We start from the raw sequence: 27,941 nt of genomic DNA, 5'->3' as shown, positions 1-27,941 counted from the left end.
ATACTGCACACAAGACAATCTTTATGCCTAAATATAGAGCAAGGATCTTTGATTATATTATATACCAAAGGGGGCCTTTCTTTTCAGTCACGCAGTTACAAAATGATAGTCATGCAAAGATAGGCAAAGTTATTTCTTTTGACTCGACCTGCTGAGTGGCATCCTGTTAATGTCCACCAGGAAATACAAGAAGGCTTTACACAGAAGCCCATATTAATAAGCAGAAAGAGGCAACAGATGTGTCCTGCAGGAAACTGAAGAGCAGCAGATTTAGACTAGACATTAGGAAGAATTTCTTCACCATGAGAGTAGTGAGACACTGGCACAGGTTGCTCAGGGAGGTTGTGGATGCCCCATCCCCAGAGGCGTTCAAGGCCAGGTTGGATGGGGCCTTGGGCAGCCTGATCCAGTGGGAGGTGTCCCTGCCCACGGCAGGGGGGTTGGAATTAGATGATTTTTAAGGTCCCTTCCAGCCCAAACTATTCTATGATTCTATGAAACAACATTAGACTGAGCTTTTCCTAAGACTTCAGCTGTCATCTAGCCATTGTTTAAAATTAGAGGAAGGCAAGTGCCAGGGTGACTGCTAGCTCAGACAACAACCCAGTGGGTGGCTGGAAGCCATTAGGAGAAATCTTCAGACACAGAAAACCCTAGATATGCACAAGCTAGAACAAAAATCCTGTAAGAGACTTCACTGCTGCTACAAATTAGATAACTTGCCTTGTGTTCTACAACATGAGAAGGAAGTCATACATGTGAAATGGAATGGCCTGTGATTTCAGCTGCTGCTTAAAGTCTCCCCGTGCTCCAGTTTCTAGTGCTGTTTTCAAAATTTCAGTTTCAAAAAGCTGGCACATAATCAATATTCACCTCAATGCTTGGAATACTACACTGCAAGGATGAATGTCTCCTTCTAGCAAGAACAGAGAGCAGGGAAAGATGCCAAAGAAGTTGAGAACTAGATCAGCATACCCTATCTCTCCCAAAAGAGCAGTCATGACTTCGGGATAGGATCTGCTCCATGCAGTAACACAGCATGAACACTGATGAAGTTGCCATAGCAGCTTGCATTATGGAGACAAATATAGCTATTACAATTTAGCAAAACTAAAAATATTTGTCATAGTGGCTTTGATGCAACAGCTGTGCTCAGAAAGAACGATTTCAAGCACCTCTTTTCCTAAGGTATGGAATGGATTGGTACGCATGCATCAGCAATATTTACTGTTATAATAATAAGTATATTACATGCTTTACATGCCTTTACATGCGACCATCCTACCTCTTTCATAATTTTGATGGCTTCTACTCGGTGCTGAGGTGGTGGGTAAAGCAATATCCGGTGATAAAGAGACTGCAGCACAGGCTTCATGGATTCCACTGACCCCACCAGTCGAACCAGTTCTGCTGCAATATAATAAATGGTCCGTGCAACGGGCCCACTAAGAGCAGGTGCTGTTGAGGAACAACCCGAACCCCGGCCATGATCAGAGATCCCTGAGGAAGGTGAATCAGCCTCAAGGCAGATGCTGCTGTGGGCAGAGGTGATAGTTTTGTCATGGATTGGATTCCCCAGGATTACTACTAGGGCTGGACACAGTTGCTTCCTGAGGAAAAGAGAAAAGCAGCAGATGGTAAATGGAAAAAATAATCTCACAGGAACAGATTGAGAATAGCCCACAGCTAAATGAGATACATACTTTTGCTTTAATGATCAGTCAACAGCAGTGGTTAAATAGAATAACACATTATGCCAGGCTTTTTTCACCTCCCAAGCATCAGCATACTAGTACATACAGAAATACCTTTATAAACACAGTATTGATTCTGTAAGTTCATGTTGCTGCATCGTGCTGCCCTTCACAGAATAGCATGCCTGCCTCTTCCACTGGCAGCAACCTACCACAAGGTAGCAATTCTACTTTTGTACTGCCAAGTGTGTCTTCTTCCATCCAATTTGGGAGCTTCAAAAAAAACTGACCAAAGAAATCCAGTCTATGATAACTGGAATGCCTGATGTTCCATCAGTGAGCTGCACATGCATGTTTTTTTAGTAAACACCCTTAGTTGTGAGCCTCTGTTTTACTGGCTTTTGAGAACATAATTGAAGACCTCCACAGTAATTCAAAGCATGCACTGTAACTCCTCATATGTCACTATACATTAAAAACACCGTCTTCCCTTCAACCGTTTTATTGCATGAACACTCAAGTTAAGTGATTCCACACGAGCAGTTCACTCTTCTGTGGAACCAGAGCCAAAACCAACTCAGCACTTTGTTCCACTAACTGTTATTTCAACTTTGCACTTGCTCATGACATTTTACTTCAGTCTGCAAGACCCTACGTTAAAAATCTCAAGTGCTGCATAAGAATACAGTCCCAAATCTGATTATAACCCACATGACTCAGAAGTTCAAGGTGATGCCTAGAGCAAGCACCCAATGACAAGTCGATTAAGTAGCACATAGGTAATAGGTAAGTATTCATAGGTAAGTGCTCACAGGTAAGCACATCTTCTTTTCTCAAGGTTTTTATGCAGCCCAGAACTATCACTGCATTTCTTAATGTGCTTGCTAAAACAGTTCGGCTTCCTGAAGTCACACAAATTAAAACAGCTTTTAATCACATATCAGATAACGGCTTTGAGTCCACTTATTCCGTTTCTTTCTCCAATCAGATGCACTTCAGAACATATCAATTCACTGCTTAAGAAACGTGCCTGCCTCAAAGCAGGCTTAATCACAAGTTGCAATAGTAACATATTCCATCCTCAACTTACTCCCATTAAGTGCTTCTGTATCAAACTATGCAGAACACTGTCAAAGAACACAGAGCTAAATCTCTGTCTGCTCCCTTCTTTACCTTCTACTGAGAATGAACTACAAAGTGTCAGCCAGAGAGAAAGTTGTGTGCATGCAGGCAACAGCTCCTTGAAGAATACAACTTTCAGTCTGGTTCACAACTTCACTAGGCAGCTGATGGATTAGCATGTACTTATACCGCTATATATTAAAAGTTATCTTTGCAGTTTAAACTTTTTATTCCTTCCCAACGGTTCTTTTTTTTCCCACCCTCACCTTAAGTGTGTAGCTAGAGGATGCATTTTCCTTGGCAGCAAGGAAGTCAAGAAGTCCCGTTCCTGATGGCTTCCCTTTATGATACGCAGTTACAAATACAAACACCTGTAGATTTGCAGTGTAAGCTGCATCATCACAACGATATAAATTTAAAATAAACCAGGAAGTGTTTTAACCGAGATTATTTCAGTGACCTCGCTTATAGCATGGTCCCAGAGTAAGTCACATCAACATAAAGAAAGGGTTGGGTGAAATTCAAGGGCGGAAACTTCTGAAATGGGTTTGCCATGAAAGAGTGAATACTGCTCCTACATTAGAGTTCCCACAGGCCTCAGCACAGGGTCCCCATGCAATATGCCAAACGTTATCAATCTGAAGACCTCCCAGTCCAGCAGCCACTGATATTGCTGGGACAGCACATGAAATTATAGGTGACTCTACACATTGTGTCCTTAGAACCAAGCCCAAGTCAAACACTTCCATTTCAAAAATTACAGGGTAAAAGCACAAAAAAAAAATTTGCCATTAACAGTCACATGTATCTTCTTAACACTATCACCTGCCAAGGTCACAAGATGGACATGGACTGTGAGGAACTGAATATTAGTTACATTCTTGCATTACTGCTATGACTCGATTATCCATATGCTATTAAATAAAAGGCTCCACTGCAAGCAAAGAGAAGGAAAAAGATTATTTCAGGTGCTTCGAAGTGAGGACACCAAACAATTTAGAGATAGATGTGAATGTTAAAGACATCAAGCCTTTCTGGTGAAGTGTATTAAAGTGTAATCTTGATAAAATAGAAGCACCATAAAGACCATTTAGCCTCAGACCCTACACAGACCATAAACATTTCTGGTCACCAGCATACCATCTAATGTTAATTCTGCTTATCTTCCTGTATTACTGCATCAGACCAGTAAGAATACCTACAGCACCTTCTTAGGATAAGCAGCATATTTGTATGTTTAATGTCACACAGAAACCTAAACTACTGCAGAAAGCGTAAGAGATTTTTGGTTCTGGATAAACACATCAGACTTCATTGGGAGTGATAATTCACTACAGGGATTTAATGTGCTAGCTGAGCATGAAGTCCTAACCAATCTTATACAAGGCACAGAATGAGCTGATAGTAGGTTAACAGTGAGCTCTGCTTATGTCTGGAGATTTATTACAGGTTTGCTTGCATAGCTAAAAGGGAGAATGTCCTTTTATGTTTACAAACTGAATTATTTGCAATAGTCTTCAGGTGTACTCACCATATTAGATCAGTGAATCCTTTGTGCTGGTGCATGCTGGGAGAGGAGCTGTTTAACATGGAGAGGATGCACTCTAAGTAAAGAAGCTGAAGTTGCCGATTGTCACTGGCAAAGAGAAAAGATGCCATTCATGTCACAGTAAAAAAAAAAAAAAATTATTTATTTCTAAAGCAACTGCATTAGTTCACTTGAAAATTATACCACATTTTACAGCAGTGATTCATTTTGCTTCTTTCTATGGATTTACAATGATGTGATCACTTTTACCATTCCATTTATTTTGTACTGAACATACGCAGCCATCTACTATGTTTTGTAAGTAACAGAAAGAAAACAGATTTCATTCATCAAACTTCAGAATGAGGAACTTAAAAAAAAAAAAAAACCTATGGGAGAAAAAAAAGAGGAAGAAGAAAACAGAAATAATTATTCAAACTCAATTGAAAACCTTCAGGAGGAAGGAACCTTTAAAGTGGGGAAAAGGAGAAAAGCAGAAGATTTTGGACTACTCAAGAGTTTTTTCTTCAGGCAATCTGAAGAGCTTTTAGGCTGTTCTGGTTATTTTTTCTGTTTTCTTGGTGACAATCACAGTGGACGAAAGTCAATGTCTACAAGCTGAAAGTTACATGATGGCATGGCTACCTTTCAGGGCTTTGCCAGTTATTCCATCAAAACCATAAATACAAAGTAAGCTTCATGAGAAAGAACGTGAAACATCCTGTGGACACCTGGAATTGTAATGTATGGTATGCTTGTACCTACTGTCAGAACTAGTTCCAGGAGACAAGCAAGGTTGAGGTCTGCCTTATGAAAGGAGTTCCCCATGTCAGATTCTGGTTTTCATTCCTAAAAGGACTAGGATTTAATCATTCTTTTTTTGGTCCAAGATCAGAGCTGGAGGAATGTGTTTTCTGATGATATGATGGTAGGTAAAGGAAGCTGTAAAGAACGGATTTATCTTAACTGAAATTAAAGAAAGAGAAAAGTCTGCTTTTCTGTCACCACCTGAATTCCTTTTTATTCACATAGATGAATTTTCACCAAAGTAGAATAATACCTGTTTCACATATTATGCAGAAAATAGTGAATCCTGAGGATCGGAGCTAGATTTCTAACTCTGTGCTGTGGAGGGTTTAGAGTTCCTGGCTGGTTATGTCTTTTAGAGGAGACAGCCTTTTCCTCACAGTAGTCCACACCTATCTTGAAAGATACGCACATTCCAGATACAATTGCTTCCTTTCCCAATGGCTTTTCTCACAATGTGTCTTAATGCAGATCATTGAGATCTTGCAGCTAATGCCTGCATGGGCATGCACAGGGCATCCTTGCAATCCTGATTACTCTGGTGCCTCTTAATATCTAACTGTTTTCCTGCAGGTCAGAAATGATTACTGTACTCCTGCACCTCCCAGCACAGCTGCTGTGTTCATATCACTGCTGCAACAAATTCCAGAGTCACCAAAGTCACCAGCGGTCCCAAGAAAAAAATTCATCCCCCTGAACTCTTCTTTGTCATTCATAGCTGTGCCTCCTCAAAACCAAACTCTAATAAACTTGAAATTTAGAACGAGGAATTAATGTAATCTTCAGATTAAGAAATTAGAGCAGGAATACCAAAACCTCCCTTCACTGACCTGAAAGTTAGAAGCTTAAGTTGCCATCAATAGTTTTGAAGAAAATACCAAAATTGTCCTTTAAAGAAATAAAGGCTTTTCATTCACAGAGTTAATTCTCCAACAAGCCATTCTAATTAAACTTATTTTCTTCATATTCAATCAGAACACTTTACTATGCTTTGCATGTAATTAGAGATCCTAACAGTCTAGGTACATAATTATAAGGATGAAGTACATCATGGCTCAGTGAGTATTTATAAATCCTCTGAATTACTTATTGTACTTGACCTACAGCGTGCCTCAGTCTGTCCTAATTCAGTACAGTTTTAGAGGGAGCTGGGATTACAGATAATTTTTTAAAAGACTTTCAGTGATTTTGAGAGATACTGTCATGTAGTTTAGTTTTAATACTTCATAACCAGTAATTCAAATTGATTATCATTTGGTGGACAATACTCATCAGATGATAGCTATTTATATCTTGAGATGCCAGCAAACTTTGATATAATGAATTAATTTTTCAGCTGTTTTGCCACTTGCTATTGTTAGATACAACTTTTGAAGATCTCTTCTTATTGTTCTGTAACTATGCACACAACTGAAAAAAAAATTTAATGTTCCTTTAGGTGATTCAGAAACACATTTTTGTTTTCCCAAATGCTGATTACTGCTTAAATAATGCTTCATAAGGCACTCTTCGCACTCAAATCTTGCTGTAATTAGATATATTTATGGGAGGAAAGTCTATAGAAGAGCTGCACAAAAAGACGTCTGTGCTGTCTTCGGCTCTGATATTTTCTAAGCTCCAGTATTTCCATTGTCAGACCTCCTGACAATGTCAGAGTATATAAAAGGAAGTACAGATGCAAGCTTGTTTTCTATTTCTCCAATTTCCCCGAGTTCATCACAAGCTACTTTCAGAGACATACAGTTCAAACAAAGAGAGGGCATTACACTACATTTAAAATAGTTTCAGATTGGCTTTTTTGCTATGACTCAGGTGATTTGCAACTGGTAGCGGTAGCAAGTTAAATCTTATTTTACTGATACAGAAACAATATTGTCAAGTAAGAACTTGTTTTTCCTTAAAACTTTCAAAGTATTCTCAGCTTGCTATATTTCTAGTTTTTAAATAATTGCTTTATAGTATTTGCATTGCTTTTGGATAGTGTGTCACCTCTCTAGAACTTAAGGCTTTTTTTTGGCTCGTTTCTTAATAGACCATTAGTCAAGCCATACTAGAAGGCCATATTAAGTAATTTTTAACTTAAGAGTAATTATCTACCATCACAGTACTGGCCAACAAGAGAGTCCAGTATTTTATCGCAGTGTCACACACTCTTACTGTCCATAATAACTGGATTTTAAAAGTCAGGCTCATGCATTTCCAAGTAGGTAGTGTATGATATTCTTAAATTTAAGAAATGCTTTGGTAACACAAATTATTTCAACTGGATAAATGCTGCCTTTCTAAGAAGTTCACATTAATTCATTCTGCATATTAAATGTTTCTGTTAGGTTTTTCCATGTCCCTTGTAACTGTTTTTCTCTCTATAATGATTGCTTTCAAGCCAGAAAAGAAAACTTCTCCTTTGAGAAGTATTTGGCTGCTGTATAAGACTTACTTATAGATGAGATTCACTAGAAGCTCTTTAAAGCTAAGGAGTGCACAGAGCAGGTAAATTAGCTTCTTGTCTCAAGTGATGATTAAATTAATGCATTGTGAACAATACTTCCTCTAATAAACACTTCATTTAAGTACAGTTTTGCTCCATAATCCCCAAACCATAATAGTACAATCACATGTATCAGTGAGACTCTCAATTTCCAGGTAATAAATTCAAATTATAAACTGAAAAAACTCACTTTATGACAGCCTGGAGCTTCTCACAGAGCACAGTGAGGACAGATACAACATCATCACAAAGAGACTCAGTTGAAGTACCTCCAAAAAGGACAAAGATCAGAGGCATTACATGTGTGCAGCAGGATTACAACTTCAATTCACTGCATAGACTTTCAGAGTTGGTCGAAGCTTCTGAAACATGAGCAGGGCTGCCAAAATTCATAGAGAAGATGCAGCAGGAAAGTCCTAGATTGGAAAGTGATCCCCACACAATGAAAAAGCTGCAGTATCAAATCTAGAGAAAACATTGATCTCTTACATGCATTTACAGAAGATTAGCTGAAATCCAATTAAGAGAATAATTATGTAAATAAATAATAATAAAAAAAGGACCGTCTCCAGTACTTCTACATAGCAGCTACAATGTCTGTATCGCTTCCTGTAGTTTGTCTCTGCTACATAGCCTCTGCTGTCTGTTCAGGTCCTGATCTTAAAAGCGGATGTTTGTGCACTTCAAAGATTGAGCCTCCTTCCACACAAGTTCTCCTGCCAAAATCCAGTGAGAAGGTCAAAAGCAGAGATTATTTTTACCTATCAGGGAAGATGGTGGAAGTTGACCCAGGAAAGGATCAGAAATAATTTTCTTGTAAAATAATCATTTTGGCAAGTGTGAACACAATTTGCATGTGATGCACTTTCAAAAGCTGCCATTATACAAACCACTTCTCTGGCCTGAAATACTGTAACATGGTCATTTCTAGATTCAGTGTCCTACTCTAAGAATCAGTTTTAATTTAGGAAGTGAAGTCACTTACTAGAAATTTCTCCAGAGCATTGCAATTCCTTAATTTTAGAAGCTGGCATCTTGAAATAATAATTTATTACTATGTTGAGAGCAATGTTGTTAACATGGTCCAAATCAAGACACAACTGAAAATACCAGGAACTAACAGGGTTGTCTCACTTCTTACGACAGGTAAGGTCAAGCTATGGAGCAGGTAAGAAATCCTGGAAATGCAATTCCTGTGACATCAAACAGTACTGCGCTGGTGAAAGGAAAGAGAAGAATAAAAAATCTGGAGTGGAAGAAATCACTAAAAAAGTGGTACAAATACCTTGAGTCTTGAATTTCTGCAAGGTGTCATGGTTTTCAATTGTCTGTTGACGAAAGAGAAAGCTTGTGTCATCACTGGAAGTGGCAGAAAAACACTGCAGAAGCAATGTTTCTACAGCAGAGCTTTCTCAACAAATCCATGTCCCCTCTCTGGTTTGGGGTTCGTTAGATTTTTTTTTTTAAGTAAAGCTTCTGCATAACATTTAAAAAAATTCCTTAAGATCTGTTTTAACAGTCATTTAGATTTAAGGAACTCACAAACCCTAGTTGAGCTCAGCGAGATGTGAGTCCTTAAGGGATTTTCTACACCTAAAATAACTCAGTAATAACCAGGCATGCAAGAGCATTGAAAATAACTGAGAGGAAAGCACTATCTCGATCTCAAAAAGTACTTAGTACCCCAAATCAACCAAGTATTATAGAGTTCATCACATTGTCATCTTTAACGTTACAGTGCCAACACAATTAATGGCAGTCAGGAAATGGAAAGGAGCTCTTACATCATTTGGTTCAGCTGTGGTACAGGATTCTTCTTATTGGTGCACAAAGGGATCAAACCAAATTCTCCTCTCAAGCATCAACAACAAATTGCCAGGAACTAAATGCAGCTCACATATACTTTCACTCACTCCTCAGCTAAGAACAGAGCTAAGAAAATTCAACTCTCAGACCCAAACTGAAATGTCAAAACTACTGACTTCCGCGGGCTTTTTGGCTTGTTTTAGTTCTGGGGTCTTTTTGGTAAATGTTTTGACCAGTAAAATGAACCTACTTAGCACAGACAGAAGATACGTTTAAGTGAACTGATTAATTCTAAGCTGCTCCTTAGGATAAAAGTAATCTGGTCTAATAATCCAAAACAGAAGTGAACATCTTAACCTAAAACAAATGTAAGGAAAATAATCTGTACAACTACAGTGCTTAAAATTTCCTAATAAACAGCAACTGACTTTTACAAATAATACTTTTTTTTGATAATATGATAATAAATAAAGCAGTATTAATGAGCATAAGAAGCAAACGTAATATCACATGTGCCCAGAGTATTTACAGTTTTGCTGACAGCGTGCTGGGATTTCATCCAAACAACTCTCATGTATTTTAATAATGCAATAAGTAGTATTTATTTTTTTTTTTGCTAAAATCCAAAGAATATCATAAACTTAAAATATCTTCCACAAAAAAAATGAAAGTGGAATAAAAATTTCAATTACACTTTCCTCCGTTGAGAAATTTTTTTTTGTTTATGTAAATACTTGTCATGCAAAACCTTTTGGCAAAAGGAATTCAATTAACCTTAGGAAAACAAGCAAACAAAATAAAGAATGAAAAAGGAAAAGGCCAGTGCAGCCTGACATCAGAACAAAGCCTCTTTTGTTTAATGGAGGGAGAGAAAAAAAAAAAAAACCCAGCCAAGTAAAGCTGACAATGTGAGAGCTGCATTTCCAACAGACTGCTCTGAGGCAGGGGCAGAGTCGGAGCCCAAAAAAGCTTGTAAACAGCATTAGTTGCAGAAGTGTCAAATAAAAGCCATAAGGCACAACAAGCCAGTACAATACACTACATCCAGAGAAACAAAATGGTACGCAGCCACGGACATGGAACCATTTGCTGATGCCAGAAGGCTCACCATATTTTCTTGCTTTTGCCGTAACTGTAAAGTCAAGTCACTCAACATTTGGCTGAGGGTTGCCCGCACAGCGGTGTTAATGCTCCGCTGGTGACAGCTAGATACATATGTCTCAATGCAAACCTGATAAGGAAACAAGATAGCAGCACATGGATAAGAACTGTAACTTACCAGTAACACATTTTAGGAGGATACCAAGGTCTCTCCCATACAGACAGTCAGCCTTCCTCACTAGTCTATATCACTTTATTAACACATTAGAAGTTTTCAGCAATACGGGAAACTGAGTAAGTAGCGCCTAGAAGCAGCGTGCAATTCATCACTTAGTCTCACAGCTGCAGGAATGGTAAGGGAAAATTGGCAAAGTCTTCCCCTTCCATCAAACCCAAGTGATTTTGGCACTTCCCTTGCTCTGTAGACAATTCCCTAAATGCTGTTTTCTAAAATGTTGTTCATTTCTAGACACTTATTTGTAACTACTACTCTGCAAGTCTGTATCTGCATCGTAGAAACCTTCCCATTCGTAAGGGTTGTTGCTTCTGTTGTATAGGTATTTGCCACTTTTTCTACAAATAATTATCATATAATGCAGCACATCTAAAAACCTTTGAAGGCCCTTCCTAATGCAGAAAATATAATAGTGTTTTCCCATAAATGACACAAATTACTGCCTTTTAATGACTGTTAAACAACCCGAGAGCTCCTCAGCTCAGAGGTCTGACAGGAATCAAAGTAGCAATGAAAGAACACTGATGGATTTTCCAGTTCCCAGCTCCATGCCCAGCTGCTTGAAGTTTTTTACCATTGTGCTGTGAGCAGAGTTGTGCTTAACTTTTGCCCCAAGAGGATGTAAAATAAGTAGTTGCCAAAGCACAACAAAGCTAGGATCCTGCAGATAGCACACTGCAAAACACAACTTCTAATCAGGGTCATATTTTTTGGCGGGAGATGCCGGTCACCGTAAGAGGTGCCATAACTGCAGTAATCTCTGTAACTACTGAACACTAACAGTCTTGATGGAGCTGAGCATGTTTGTATCAGAGCTGAAACAATACAATCGTCTCAGACTTCACATGCTTTTTGGTCTTTGTGTTTTTGTTCTGCCACCGTTTGGATATAGAACTAGTGAGAAGAACCATGAAAACAGATTAAACTACCTGGGGGCGGGAGGGGGAGTAAAACGACCAATATGTAGTATAAATGACATGCACAAGGAATATACATAAATGCACTTGGTGTACATTTTTGAATGAGAAGGATATTATATGGTGCAAAGCCATTTTTTTAGTTCCCTAATGAGGGTGAGTTTTTAGGAGGAAAAAATAATAGTGCTCTGATTACAAAGGCTACTCAGTATTGACTCAGGGACATGGAAAAGACTCTTGATAGTTTCTAAGTTCTACTGAAATGAAGCCAAGCTATTTCATTGGCTAAGAAAGAGAAGGTTGTGGGGTCGAGGCTATAAAGTTTAAGACGGACTTGTTGCTGGCACACTTCTGCATTTGTTAGAGTGGAAAACAAGACAGGTACGTTCCTAAGACACTTCTGACCTCCTCACTTTGGATGACCCCACATTTCAGCATTTCAATAAAGCCACACCCACAAGTAAAAATGACTGAATTTCTTGGAAACAAACTGTATCTTACGTGATGATTTAAGACATCACACATGAAAGCTACTTAATTATGGTTCTTGCCTTATTTACCCTTATTTCCTGACTACACTGGGAGATAGGATTTCAAATCTTTTGAAGTGTACGCATCTCACTCACTATCTCATGCTAGAAACACTATGCAAATGACAAACTGAGGCTGATTATCTCCTTTGACAACACACTAGAACAGGTTACAGTTGTAAACATTTGCAGGATATGAGGGTCTAAATTGACAGTGTATCTTATTCATGTTGCCCTTTTTCAGGATCCCAAGTTCCTCCTAAATAATACTCTCTGAAAATAAGGAATTTTATTTAGCTTGAGATCCTCAGTCATTAATGAAGTTGGTCTTGTAAGTTAAAAGAAGGCCTGGACCAACTCTGACCATAGTTTAACTATCACCTGGACACACACAGTGGACAAAAAATCATAACACCTGTTAACCATGTACAGTCCTTCGCAGAGGCCAAACCATTCCAGTGCTGCTGAGATCATTCTGTTGAGCTGTAAGTCTTCTTCTAGAATACTTCAATTAATTGATGAATACCATTCTTAGAGGTAGGCTGACTTCCTGGAAAGAGCATGGTTGGTATCTCCTTCTTCTCTCCCCTCCCCATGCCAGCTAATGAGCACCAGTACTGTCCACTTGACCTTTGATCTTATGGAAAGCCTGTGTTCTAAAATGGCTGGGCAAGGTACCTTTTGAAAAGCCACTGACGAAGAAGCATCAGTAAAAATGCGACAATTCAGGGCCCCAAGAAGGTGTGCAATGGACATTTTGATCGTTTCATGCATTCGGGGACTTCCAGCTCTATGGCATGCAAAACACAACTAAGAGCAAAACACAGAAGGGTTAGCCAATAAAACACAACAGTTAAACAAGGCAAACGTCCAAGTGATAGATAGGAGTAACAAACGCACAAACAAAATCAAGCAACAGCATGAACTAAACTTCCTTGCATGGGCCTAGGCAAGCATGGGAAAGTGCACATAGAAAGAATTAGTCAGTTTTCCATACTATTAATATTTAATAGTGCTCTTCACGTTGGATGCTTCCTTAATTTGAAGCTGAAAATATTCAGAACTATTTGGGATACCATTATTTCGTACACATGAATTGAGAATGATCAGGTAGTGCAAAATGGCCAGACTTTAGCCTTGTTTGTCAGGGTCTTTGGAGAACTCCACCAGTAATGCAAGACAGCACCTTTCCAATTCTGCAGAGGCTGCACTTTGCTACAGAAGGCAAAATAGGCAAACTAAGGGACTGACTTGGAAATAAATGTCAAAGAGCAGGGGCACTGGAGCAGAAAACTACTCTCTGCCACCTTTCCCTTAGAGCAAATCAGAACAACAAATACTGAGACTAAGCAAATGCTGAACTCAGATATAATTTTCTGTCTCCTATTGCTTACATATTGCAGAATTCGGATACAAAGGCATACGGAGTCCAGCAGTAAGTCTCTGCCTTACCTAAAAACCTGGCCAGGAGAAACCTGAAGAAGCATGTACGTGTCTGGTGGGCCTTGCTAATTAGAAAGACTGAGTCAATATTTTTCTCATGGAAAGAGGAGAAAATACCTGTACCTCCAAACACTCCAAATAGAAACATGTGTGCTCTGTATTACAGCTTGATCCAATTCCCTGAAGGAAACAAGGGCTTTGTTTGCTTTGCTGGCACACCTCAACAGCCTGCATCAGAGCTCTTGTTTACTTTAAAAGAAAAAGGACAAACTATAATTGTGCTAATTTGTACCAATATACTAGCAAAGGTTTTTAAGAGCCAGGCTAGTCTTTTGCGAATGAAAATGAAGTGTAGCTACCAAGAACAGCAGAGTTGTAGTCCAATCTATGAAAGAAAACTGTCATTTTTCAGGGTGCTTTAAATGAATAACAGGCCTGGTGTTATCCAAATTTACGGAGAGGATAGAAAATATGATTGTAAACCCAACACTGCCAACAGTTCTCAATGTTCCTATGCATCTTCTTTAACCTAAACAAGGCTAACAAGGCACATTATGGCCTATACTGCTCACTTGAGGAATATTGGAAAATTCATCAGTTTTAGACTTACACCAAGTAAGGAATCAGCACTGTGTTGTTATAAAGAATTCAAAGAAACTTTTCTATTGCAGAAGTCTAAGCAAAGTAAATATGAAGACTAAATATGCGTAATGCTGTAATATACAATTGTCAGTGAATTCCCAAAAGTGCCTTCCCATGCAAGTCCATCAGCCATGTCCAACTTGCAGCCATTTCTTCACACTAGACATAAGATAATACCAGTCCTTAAGCTGGTAATTGTGATTTGGACTACTTGATTTTATGAGTATGTACGGAAGACATACTCCAGGTAGCAAAAGAAGATTAAGTGACACAAGCAATGGTACAACAGAGGCACTTACCTCAGCAATCTTCAACACTGAACTCCCATTCAGCTCAAATGTGGAGGTATATGTTATACAGAGCAAGACCTTGAATCAAAAGGGAAGGAGAGAGGAAGAAAAATTAAGTTTCATCTATTATTGCCTCCACACCTTAGGTGCTTTTAGCCACAACTCCTTCCATTTTTACAGCAGACATCAGAAGTGTCCTAGCACCACAAGTTACTGAATAAAGGAGATAGTACAATTGAATTGCTTTCTCCTACGAGACTGCAACTGTTTGCCCCCAAGGTACACTCCAACGGTTTATTTATTGCTGTCTCCTACATCTGATGACAGAAGGAAAAGCAATCCAGTGATCAACTCTAGCCTTGGACTATTTTAACCATTCCTATTTTAACCACAAACTTTGCATGATTTTTCTTCCATTCATTTCTATTAGTAAACAAAAGAGGGAGGAAAAAACCTGCATTATTATTATTACATACATTATAGAATATGTAATATATATAATTATTTACTAGTATTATAGTTATTACTTAGTTGACACAGATCTGTATGTATTACGTGCAACAAGCCATTAATTACTGCTTGACACGAAGAGGATTTCCCAGGCATGGGTATCCCCAATAAGTGTATTATAGTCACTTGATAATGAGCAGCTAAAAAAATTTCATAATCTCCAGTTCATGAGGGAAATGTTGTACTGTCTTGAACTCAGCAGGAATTAAACGAAGAAGAGCAGAAGAAGAGCAGAATTAAATGCCTCATCCAACACCTTACTTTGAAGAGAAGGGAGTGGGAATGTGATGTGGTCTACCAGTGAGTAGTGTGGTGGGAGAGTGGAGAAATGTGGTGAGAGGTGCTGTGGTACAATGCCTTTAGTGTCTGGTGACTCTTCCCTGCACGTCTCCCATTCCAGTTCCTCCAGCTCCACGGAAGACTGAGAGAGTCTGAGCTACTCACTGTCCTCTCTCTTACAAAGCATGACATATCCCAAGTACTGGAATTTATGCTTTGCTTGGTTTGAAACAGCATGAGGTTTTGGGCATAAGTTTACCAGGAAAATATCAATCACACTAACATTAATGTGTTGGTCCCTACAACTTCCTCAGCACCTAAGAACCACTGTTCTCTGCTTCACAAGGGAATTTGGGACATAAAGTCAGCATTACTGACTGCAAGCCACTTTTTAATTCATTACATGCTTCTCAGTGGTACTAGGTTTTTATTTTAAGGGTAGGTTCTGTGACGGCTACTAATGCACACCATCCTGGGGTAATCTCCTTAGCCTAGAAAGCAAAACAATTTTGCCACAGTGTGTCTGATCAGAACTTGCAAATAAACTAACAAAAACCAGGAGGTGAAGGCATACATGTTTGGAAAGACTATTGCCCCTTAGGTCTCCATGAAAGCGTCATTTTTCTGTTCTTTTATTGTGTTGTGCAGTTTCCACACTACAGTGGAACAGTAGAAAACTGTAATATAACAACCTGAAACCGCAATTAGATAATCTTTGGTGCAAGCTGGATCATCTCTCTTGGTAGTGATGTGCTCTAGAAACATCTCAGAGTCTTCATAAAGAGTGAAAAATAAATAAATAAATAAATGCTGATCTGTGGGTTAAGAGAAGCAGATAACTCCAGTACAGCACCATTCAGCATGGTAGAGCCACCAAACACACATCATTACTAATAAATCTCTGCTTGGGAGAATACTCCCTTCTGCAGTTATTTCACTTTAGGGAGTGGGGAAAAATTCACTACTGGAAAGCAGGTATTTAATAACTATAAGGGAATTTGAACTATCTGTACAAGAGGATCCTTGAGCACTAGTTACTTGCTCTTACAGATACAGACAGAAAAGCCTGTCTGTCTGTGGATGAGTGTGTCATTTCTCTGGAGAAAGTTTCTGAAGTTGTCACATTTTTATGTGATGCCAAGGGGTTTTTTTGCTTGCTTCTTTGTTTTGTAAATAAAATACCAGTCAGGAGCTTGATCCTGTTCTTACGTAAAATGTTTATACTATAAAATTATCCCAAGAAAATCATTGTTCTGGACTACATTATCTTTTTTTAGCTACTTAGTATTTAGCTTTAGAGCAAATTAAAGTTTCTGAACCAATTTTCTTCCTCATCGTTTCCCCTTCCTGTGAAATGGGCAAAATGGATAAACTCATCTTAAATGTGTCACACAGCCTACCTCAGTATTACAAGGAGAGATGTAAGCTACATACTTACATAGCTTATACTGAAGGACTTGACTGAAACTTGACAGAGGAGACCTGTTTCTTATTACAAAGTACTTAGAATACTGTACTTTGTATTTCTTGATATAAACTCAGCAAATTTCTATGCGATCTCCTGCATTTGCTGGCACGTGGGCAAATGCCAGTGAGAATGAACAGTGACACCTTTTTATCCTGTCCAAGAATAAATCCAAAAGAGCAGCTGAAAAATAAACAATCAATTAAGAAAACCCTCAATAATCTCATTTAGTTAATAAATACATAAATTAAAAGGGTTCTTATTTCCATCTGCTGCCCAGCTTACACTTGCAGAATTTAAAACTTCAAAAATTAACAATTTCTTCTGGCAGTAAGTGAATTCTAAACCACTGGTCAGCCTCACATCCAGTGGACGGGCCCCACCTTGTCAGCTATTAGCTACCCTGATGTTTTATTGACATTTCTAATAGATGTGAGAGCTCAGCAGCTGGCTAAAAAAATACATTTAGCATTTAAGGAAAAGCTGTGATTTGTACTATCCATACACCGCTGTGTAAAACACAAGTGTAGCACACAGTTCATAAACCCATAGACAGAAAACTGTTGCCTCCCACTGACAAACCTCTTCTTAGCATGATAAGAGCAAAGATGGACAGCCAAGCCCATGACTAATCTTATTCAGCGGTTTGTGTGTCCTGATTTTCCCTACTTGTAAATCCTTCACGTGATTTTCCACTCTCTTGTACCATCTTGCCTTTATAGAGTTTGCTAATACCCAATGCTTTCCATAGATTAAAAACCTGGAAGCCAAATACTACAATATGTGGAAGTACACAACAGTTCAGGCATTCTTATAAGCTTTGCTCTTAAAAATCTCTTTTCCTTCTCCCTCTCTTTTTTTCTTTCTTTCTTTTTTTTTAAAAAAAATAAATCCTACCTTTGTAGACCTGAACTGTGAAAAGTTAGCATGTATATACCTAATCCTTTCTGTCACAAGTGCCAATAACCTGCTTGTAACAGGTGAACAATATAAAAGTCAAATATAAAGCGCAGTAAGAAAGTGATGCTCAAAACCGTGTTAAGAAGCAAAAGGGAACTTCAGCAAGAAACACTGCTAAGTTTTCACTGCTACTCTTTTTATATAAAGAGATCTGGGAATCTACTAGCTAGAGAAAGGGTATATGATCTGATGTTACCAAATGACAAAAGAGTAACAAATTATCAGCCAGCATATTCCTGTCTTACTCCACTTGCTACCCTCTTCCCTTGCAAATAATTTGTGACATCTGAAAGATGGTCTCTGACCAATGCACAAGACTGCTCTCAGCTCTGATTTCCATCAGGACCACTGCAGGGCTCATTTACAGTCTAGGCAATGCTCAACTCGCCTGCCTTCCCATCTATACGAACAAACAAAAAGACACAAGGATTCTCTTTTATATTACTGGATGAAAAATGGGATTAAACCCTACCAAATGAAAATAAACTTAATCATTCAGATCCACTAAAAACACTGAGTCTTCAAACAGTATATCACATAGGCTGCTCAACTACTCGTGACACTAACTCAAGTAGTCCGTATTTAAAGAAACTAAAAAAAAAAAGACAGACAGACATCCTTGGGCAATAACATTTTGGTTTTGCAGTAGCTGGTAGAGGAAGCAGAAATAGAACTACAAAGGAATTCCTAGTAACCTATTCAGTATAAGAAAAAAACTACAAATCATCTTTTCCTATGGGTTACTGTAATGAGATCTTAATGGACTCTGAAACACACTTTTCCTTCTTTTAAAACAAAACAAACTTACATGACTGTAGAGATAGTTCCAAAAACATACAACCACCAGAATGTTTTAATTGGCTTGGATAATCTTGCAAATGCCCAATGAGATCACATTTCTATAAACGGCTTATCCATAACGAAATTATTCATTTTAAGTACTGTTGAAGTTCTGACATCAAGTCCAATATCCATATGCTACTGCTACCCTTTTTCTTTTCCAGCACTCTAAGTCCCATTGGAAAAATCTTCTGAACATTTGTGTTTCTCCTAGTTGGCACGCATGCAGAAGCTTTAGTCCCTAGAGCGCTGAATTTTGCACCTACCTCTAATCCCTTTGTGGGATTCATAAAGGAAGCCTTTCTTGACTTACTTTCAGTCTTGTAAACTTGGAAGCAGTGTATGCTCAGATGATTCTCAAATCCTCCCCCCAGGAAGAAAAACCCAACCAGAAGACAAGGCAGGAAACCCCTTTATCCCATTCAGTTATTTGACACTTAAAGCAATCATCATTATTTCTGCTAAATATTTTAGAAAGGAGGTGTCTTCCTTTTCGGCAAAACAACCAGTAACCTGCTCAGGTTGTATTCTTTGGCCTTGAAGGAAAACAAGTGCAAAATAAACAAAGCGCATTAATGAACTCATGTCCATTGTGTCATCACGTAACACTATACAAAACAGCAGATTTCAATCATGGAGGGAGAGGAGACAGTGTCTCCCATGAATCAGTAAACCCATAAAATGCCTCAATATCACAACAGCAAGTGGTCCTCAGCATTATGAATGCACCAGGGCTTCAAACAAAAGGACTGTATCTGGTACAGAAGAACCTCACACATTATTCAGTGGTGACATTCAGAGTGCTTCCAGAAGACAATGCCCATTAGTTCACCAGACTACAACAGAACAACCACCGAACGCTGTTATGGTGCTATGAAACTAAGTGAAATATCTTCTTGTGTCGTGCAGTTGTAGAAGGTAAAGAAATTATTTAAAGCAATTGCTCAACAGATATTTGATATGTTTTCTTAACAGCTCTGACAGGGCCTTTATCTTCAGAATTACAACACTCAAACTCAAAGAAAAAACTGAAAAAAAAGGCTGACTAGCACTGTTAGGATGGCATTTCCCATTTGACAGGTTATAACTTACTTAGGTACAGTGCATTACTTTATGAATTAGGAGATATATATCCAAGTAAAACAAAACTAAAAAAGGACAAACGCTGAACTGAAAGATAACAACAAAAACTTTAGAGACATGTTAAATAAAAATGAAGTTACACGCGTACCCTGTCAAAATGAAGGCAACACATGGGTGTAAGTAAAACCACAGCTGTTGAGGGAAAAAAACCAAACCCAGTACATCCCCTTGATGGAAAATTCTGTCATTTATTCTTGACATAAGAGAGTTTTTGGACAGGGAAGAGGGAAAACAACTCCCTTACCTTCAGATATATGCAAGTTTCCACTAAAACTACATCAGAGGAACTTTCTGTGTGGCAATGTATTTTACAACAGCTAATTAATTAGTCTCAAGTCACCAGATTACCTGGCACGAAGATGGCCTGAAGACAACCTGATAAGGGGCATCCCACAAGCTGTCTGGCCTGCCAGAGGATTTCACCCCATCCTAAACCACCTCCTGACCTGCATTCAGGAAAGAGATAAAAAAAGCCAGATAAGGTGGTGTTGTGGTTGCAATTTGAATCTCTTTCCTCTCTCACAATAGATACACGTGAGGAGCTCTAGGGAAGAGGACCCTCAGGATCTGGATGGCAGCATCAGAACAACTTACTGAGACACAAGTTCTCTCCTCAGCTGTCCCCAGGACCAAATGGTGTTAAAAGCTATGGTTGCAGCCACCACCATCACAGGAAGCTTATAAGCAGAGTGTAGATCTAAACCAGGTGCATGACATCTGTGGCACATCTGGAATATGTGTATAGTTGCATGTAAAAAGCTATTAGAAGTAACCCTTCCATACCACTGTTATGTGGCCAACTTGGCTTGCAGAACTTGGCACTGTCACCTCCTGCAAGAAATAACTTCCAGCATCAGGGAAAAGATTACATAGTAATATATGAAAGTTAAAGGGTTTCTATATTTGATTTTGTGACCACACAATGTCTTTTCAGTTCACTTTCTTAACAGTTAAGCAATTTCCAGGTCCTTGGAATACGTCTAAGACTAAAGAAAGTCTTTAAGAATTTGAACTTCCCCTTCACACAGGATAGGTGTTAAATTACATTTTCCAGGCTTAGGGACTTGCTACCTTCCAGACAGCCCTGGAAAACCTGCAGGTATGATCCGATGACCTCACTGCTTGCATATGCTGCATAGCACAGAATAACTCAGTGACAAAACTCCAGCACAGCTTGACTTTGCTCACTTCTGCAAAATTCACACTGATGCCAGTCACAAGTACTCCAAAATAACAAAACCTCCATATCAACAGCAAAATCCTTGCAGTACTAATTGGACTTCTAAGCATGTATACTGTAATATACTGTTTGCTCACAATGTATCACAGATAATAATTCCCCCACGGCCAAACAGTCATTCATCAGGTAACCGGTAAAGAAACCCACTACTGAGTTAATCTGAAATAGAGAACCCTTATTCCATCCGTCTATGATTGCAGGAGAAATGACCATAGAGGATGGAATTCAGAACAAGCATATTCTCTGTCTGGAGACACTTTCAAAACCTCACAGCTAAGGGAGCACTGAGAATGCTATTTTTGCATTAGAATTCCTTCAGGCAAGAAACTAAGCCTACTTTTCTACTCCTGCAAACCTTTTAAGAGACAGGACCAACACTCTGCTGACCGGATCCATAGAAGTTGTTCAGGCCGATGAATTCAAGTGCAGAAAGGTACTAAGGAAGAGATTCAGATCTTGGAAAGAGGCTGGATTCTTTATATACTCCACTCACTACTGATTGATTTAGGCAACTCTCATCCAGTATTCACTTGGCCATATCCAAGTTGCTACCATTCTCATACTTTTGTACCCATTAAGGTGAAAGCACTCGTATTTAATTCAAGACAGTGAATTCTGCTATGACAGCCAGGCACCTAAGAACCAGGGGAGTTCTTTAATCACAATCTTCATCATGAGTACTAGGCATTTACCATAGTTCTAATTAATTTGGGAAAGGATGAGCTTATCTTGAAACACACAAGGTAGGTCACTCGATCCACTGGAATTAACTTGGTTACTTATAAGTAAGCACATGCATAAAATTACTTTACAAAGTAATCATAAAAAAAAAGTAGAAAAGTAAACCTAAGAGAGTTGGGATTTGTAGTTGGCCTACATTACAACAATTTAACTTATTAAAAGGCTACACAGAGAAAGCACTAAGAACTCTAGCTCACGTTCCTGAGCAGGACTGATCTTCAAAAAGAGTCCTAATTGCATGACATTGTGCAAGTCTTTACAGACTCTCCTCTGACAGTGCAAACTGCAAACACAGCTCTGAATTAAGAGCTGGATAAAAAACAGTTATTGCCTGGGACAGTTCATATCAGGCATCACTTTTACAAGAACTATTGAACATGCTCAGGTGAAACTTCCGTCTACAAATTTTCAGCATGTTATTATTTTCTGTTATTAGTATAATTTTTAAACCATTTCTGGATGGAAGCATGCAAGTAAAGTTTTTTATATATTACTTTATTTGAAACATAGTCCTCTGCTCAAAAAGAGACTGGATTGCAATCTATATTGCAAATGATGTTGAAAAATATTTGCAACAAAGCAGTGCATCAAATCTCTGTTATTCCAAAATTATTTATTAATTAAAACATGTAGATTAACATCAAGTATCAGCGATTGGGTTGCTGATTCTCATCCTGATAATGACAATCTCTCTTCTCCATCTCCATTTGCCAGTTAAATTTTAATGTTGAAACAATCAATTCTTACTTTTGATGGGCAGTGAAATCACTCTTTTTACTCCTATACAATGCTAGCTTACGTACTTTGCCTCCAAAAGGTATAATAGGGAGTACTGTAGTTGAGTTATTATACCTTTAAATCCAAGTTGTTTCAGTCCAGCTTTCTACTCCATTTAATTTTACAGTTCAAGACAAAGCAAAACAGTTGAAATTATATTCTATTAAGCATAATCAAGTTGTATATGGAAGCCAACATTCATAAACATTAACCTTAAAGCAATGAGAAGACATATATATATATATTTGTCAAAGTTTATTACAATCATCAGCTCGTTTAGTAGTGTCCAAGAAAAAGGTGCAGAATATAATTGTCCATGGAGGCTGGGATTTTACAGTTGTGTTCTACCAACACTTCCAATCAAACAGTTTAAAACTACTTTTCATATACATAATGTAATTTGTTCTCTGCCATGGAGGGCCAAAGTAAAAAAATAATTAGCCCTCATCAAACTTTCCACATTTTAGAAAAAGGAAAAAAGTTAGGTTTCCTGTTCAACAGTGGCTGAGTTCCTGCCAAGTTTTCTGAAAACGTTAACAATAAAGTTCTGCTTGATTGCTCAAGCACAATCCAACTTAATCCAACTTCATGCATCAGATCAGAACTATCTCCCTGAACCTATAACAAAACGGTTGTGTAGAACCTAAACTAAGTAACTAAGAGCAAACAAAACACTGTCCTCAAACTTTCTACTACTCCTTGCAGATCTTCAGTAGTGACCCCCTCCAGTGCTGACTAATTTGATACTATAACTGAAGCCATATCAATTGAATTAATTATTACAGGAAAAAATTAATAAAGACTAGTAGATGGCTCTTAGTACTTAAAGCATCATGTTAGCAGCCTTCAAAAGAACAATTACAAATACTCAAGGTAAAAACAGCATTTCAGAGGCAGAGCCGTGTGATCCATTCTGCCTGTCCTTACACAAATTAAGTTTTACCCCGGAACTCTAATTCAGATTTCAGTTTTGAATATATCCAAACTGAAAACTGAAATCTCAAAAAGAGCTGTCTAGTGTTATTACTGGAGAGTTCCCAAATGCTATAGTAATAGATCATTGAAGAGACAAAGAGAAAAGATTGCCTTATCACAGCAGATTTAGCACAGGTTCATTAAACCTTACTCGTAGATTAAAAAGACTTCTGGCTGACTCCTGAAAGCCCTCAGAAGAAACCCATAAAAATTTTGCCCATCAGCAAGCAGTACACCTAATCCTCTAACAAATGCTAGCTGGAGTCACTGGGCATAAATTAATCTTTCCTAAATGAAATAGCTGCTCCCCATGGACAGTAGGCAAATAATGGGAATTAGAAGAGTCTTCTCTCTCTCACGCCACTTCAGAAAAAAAATTTTTTTGGTTCCAGAAAATCCTTAAGTCTAGTTCAAAAAACCACCCTGAGTAACCACAAACGCTGCGTGAAGTTTTCTCAGAAGTAGTAAGGAACAAAGCTTGGAAGTTTCACTGACAGAAACTTAATATATATTCAGAACGTGTCCAGCTTAACTTAACAGCACTAATTAGAATTGTGAAATGAAGACCAAATATTTTAAAAGATATCAAATCAGAAAACTGAGTTTCCTTCATAAAAGGTAATTATTTTCATTCTTACTTGAAAATTTCTCTCTTGCTAGCTGCAAATTCCTTGGGAAACCTGGGCACACTGAACTGACATGCACTGCATTACATGACACAGTTTTGTCTGTGACCAAAAAAATAAAGGGAGGCAGGAGAAAGGGAAATTTTAAATGATCAATCATGCTTTACTTTTAAAAAATGGCTTGTTTACTGTCAGTACCAGCAAAATTACAGGATATATGTTTTATCTGGAGACCTTATTTCTGGGTAAGGACTCATCTAATAATTTGCAATTATTCAGTAAACATTTTCTAGTTATTTGACAACAATCTTATCACAGTTAAAGAGAAAGCGGGAGAGGAAGAGAGGTACTGCATTATTAAGAACACTGTCAACTTATAAATGAAAGTCACCATAACATTAGTGAGGAGAAAACAAAATAAATAAGGCCTTGCTGTTTTGGATTCTTTCCACCCTACTCTCTTCCCTCATATTTGTTTTCTACCTGCTCCGATGCCACAGTTACGTTCAAAGCCGAATTCTAGTTCTTCCAAGAGCCTTTCCTGCAGGAACTGGATTTCAGGGTCAGGGTTACAAATGAAAAATTAAAGAGAGAAAGTAAAAAAAAAAAATCACAGAATCGTTGAGGTTGAAAGGGATCTCAATCCAGGGGCTCAGCTAATTTGACTATATCTGATAGTGCTTTTGTCAATATCATGTGTGTTCCCGCAAGCAAAGGTCTAATTGCATGAAACAGAAGTACCTAGCCATTTTAAAAATATCTGAAGCCAGAAGTTAAAAGCATCAAACCAGAAAATAAATCAGGATCCCCTAAACCCATGGTACTCATCTTTAACCTAGAACATGTCTCCTTTCTGTTGCAGATTATCTATTTGGTTGTTAGTCTAATGCTGAAGGTCAACAAAGGTTCCTACTCCTTAATACGAGATACATTCTCGCATTTCACTCAATTATATGTCACACAACAAAATTCTTTCCAATTCTGGGCCAGTCATATTGCATGACTGTGTCTCAGGTAAGTGTTGAATTATCTCCTCCTCCTCTATTTTTTCTATACATCTGCAACTGTATAAATGGAGCAGTGGTGATTAGTGACAAACAGATTTCGTCCTTCACAACACACATAAATATTACTAAGAAACTACAAAAGTAAAAATACATAGACTATTCTGTTTGAAACTGCAATTAGGCTATTGATGTATTACAAGAAGATTGACAACAAGGCACTGTATGATTGTGTGATCTTCCACTCCCTCGATATAGTCAGTTGATCACAGTAAAAACACAAACTGATATTACATATATTTGAGGGCTTTTCAGTGTGACAGCAAAGCCTCATGGCAACAGCAAAGGTGAAAGTTAAAGTGACCTTGTGTCAGATGCACTGCTCCCTCTGGTCACACTTTCTGGATTATCTGGTTTCTAAGTATCTTTTAATATGATTTAAAGCACCTAAATAACCTCAGTTTAGTCCCCAGTGTGAAAATCTACTAAATCTCTGTCTTAAACTGTATCTGAGGTAGAGAGAATACATAGACAGCACGATCATTGAAATAGTCTAAAGAAATACAAGGCTCAGCAGTTAAAGAACATGGAAGTCTAAATGCAAACTTTACACACCCCAGAAAGCTTGCTTCACTACATGGGAAATCAAATGCAGTTAATGCAACTGTGTTTGCTACAGATACCCATTCACATCAGAGAAATCATAGTGTTTTCTTCTTCCTCACTGAAAAGACCACTGCCTTCTTTTGGGCACAAAAGTATTGTTGACATAGGAATTACCCAGTGCTTAGTAATAAGAAGGGTGTCCTGTGAAAAAATAAATAAGGACTTCTTGAAAAAAGATAAATAGGTGGAGTACCACTTCTAGTTTGGAAATTAAAGATGAGAATTTCACTACATAATCACTCTACATCTAATAGAAGATGCAATCCACAGCTGGTATCCACAAGAACTGGAGATACTGGCAGTAGTCCATAATCTGGAGTTTAGTTTAATATTTGTTTATTACAAAAAGTAAAATCCCACTTTAAACCGAAGTTTTTATAAACTGTACAAGGTACCTCACCTATCACAGAGGAGACAGGTATTGTGAGAGGCGAAGGCTTTGAGTTTATCTTGACAGATGCATACACTTGACAGTACAAATCTTCCCTGGCTACCCATGAGGCATTCCAGCTCAGTCGGCAGCCCTGTCCCTTAAGCCTGAACACTATCAGCATGCTATTTTTGTGGTCTTCCAATCTGGGAATCTGCAGAGCATGCCACGACTCTCACTCTTAAAATAAGGAGGATTTGGTACCTAGCTATAAATTAGTGAGTGCCATTGCACTTTTGTAAAAGTAGCCCCAAGCGCTTGGTTTTTTTCCATGGCAGAAGAGGTTCAGCTAGCACTTGTCCCCATTTTTTTACAGCAACAATTACAGTTACTCAGATCCTTTCCTGTTTAATGCTGCTCCTTTACAACAATATCTGACAGGTTTCAAAAGCATATCAAACCAGGTAACTAACTACACTTACACCTCTCTCCTACGTTCTTCATTTCGTTGGCAATTCCAGCTTGCAGTCACCTGAATGTGACTGCAAGGATGCTTTACAGGATGCTCTCCTCAGCTAACCAAATGCCTTCACACTTCTACGTGCAATACACGAGGATGACAAGAAACCATTAAAAAAATATTTTAAACATTTGTTTTGGATAATATATGTAGGGGTAATTTCTGCTTTTCTGCTGTACACTTACTGGGAATAACAGGATGTATTTCTGGTAGGTTTAAAAAAAAAAAAAATTCCAAACAATGTTAAGTAATTTAGGAGCTTATATGACAGCAGCTTACAGAGAAGTCTCTACTCCTGCACCTCTACTTTCACATCTGTTCTGCATGACTAAAAGCTTTTGTGGAATCTTTGATGGTTGCATACTTAATACCAGCAACACTGGTGCAACTGTACAGGAAGTCACAAAGGACCAGGCCAGTATCACTGTTGACCCAATTCCATGCAGCCCTACTCACACTCAGGAGCGTCTAATATCTGCACTGCATAAAGATTTATTTAATGTCCTCTGGATGGAGTAACACAGTCTAAAGTACAATCATATGCTGCTTTGAGAACACGTTTGAGGAGATCCAGGGATGTAAATGCATTGCTGAGACTAGCTGCTTGCAAAAACCCTGAAAGGATTTAGCCATTTCTCAGACCTTGGTTAGCAACATTTTCAAGTGTTGCAATGGCATCTGTAACTTTCAGGTTACAATGTAAAAAAAAAAAAGAACCCAAAACCTCTATTTGATTTGACTTTTGGACAAGACTCAGATTTAACGCCTCTGAGTTTTGACCACCCTAATTACAATATGTGTTGGCCCTCTGGTCTCTTGAAATCTTTAAGTCAAAACAGAAATTTTGCTTTCTTCTCAGTCTCAGTGTAGCCTGTTTTCTACCATCACACATTTTGCTGTGCTTTTAGCCAGAAAAGGATTTGTACATCAAAATTTCACTCAGTAGAATGAAGACGACGTTCTCTTTCTCTTTTTTGTTTTAATGCTTAAACTGGAACTGGCTTGGGTTTTACGTGGTTTGGTGATTTGGATTTTTTTTTTTTATTATTCTCACCTATCAAGACAATTTGAGAAGATATTCACTCATAATTGTAGTAAAACACAGTGTTCACATTCTTCTCACTGCAGGGGTGATGCGTCCCAGATCTATGTCCTGGCTATACAGTAGGTATGCGGGTTCTGAATCTAAAGTACTTATGAAGGTAAAAAAGCAACTTGGGAA

The 27,941-nt window shown here is 38.3% G+C and overlaps 1 protein-coding gene across 7 annotated transcripts in view; it reads right to left on the bottom strand.

The window, feature by feature from the left end:
- ARFGEF3 (ARFGEF family member 3) overlaps positions 1 to 27,941 on the bottom strand; it is a 92,289-nt gene that overhangs the window by 42,160 nt on the left and 22,188 nt on the right. For 3 of the 7 annotated variants that reach the window (XM_054062234.1, XM_054062235.1, XM_054062239.1), the window contains 7 exons: positions 14,613 to 14,681; positions 12,907 to 13,038; positions 10,554 to 10,676; positions 8,925 to 8,967; positions 7,830 to 7,908; positions 4,348 to 4,452; positions 1,286 to 1,610 (listed from right to left, as the gene is read on the bottom strand). In XM_054062234.1, coding sequence (XP_053918209.1) covers positions 1,286 to 1,610; positions 4,348 to 4,452; positions 7,830 to 7,908; positions 8,925 to 8,967; positions 10,554 to 10,676; positions 12,907 to 13,038; positions 14,613 to 14,681 — 876 coding nt within the window. The remainder of the gene's footprint in view (positions 1 to 1,285; positions 1,611 to 4,347; positions 4,453 to 7,829; positions 7,909 to 8,924; positions 8,968 to 10,553; positions 10,677 to 12,906; positions 13,039 to 14,612; positions 14,682 to 27,941) is intronic. The other 4 variants (XM_054062237.1, XM_009557476.2, XM_054062236.1 and 1 more) reach the window with 3 other exon arrangements.

The sequence above is a fragment of the Cuculus canorus genome, chromosome 3 (genome assembly GCF_017976375.1).
Source record: "Cuculus canorus isolate bCucCan1 chromosome 3, bCucCan1.pri, whole genome shotgun sequence".
Lineage (NCBI taxonomy): Eukaryota > Metazoa > Chordata > Aves > Cuculiformes > Cuculidae > Cuculus > Cuculus canorus.
Note: the sequence above shows the minus strand (reverse complement) of the source record. Positions and strands in the feature narration are given on the sequence as shown.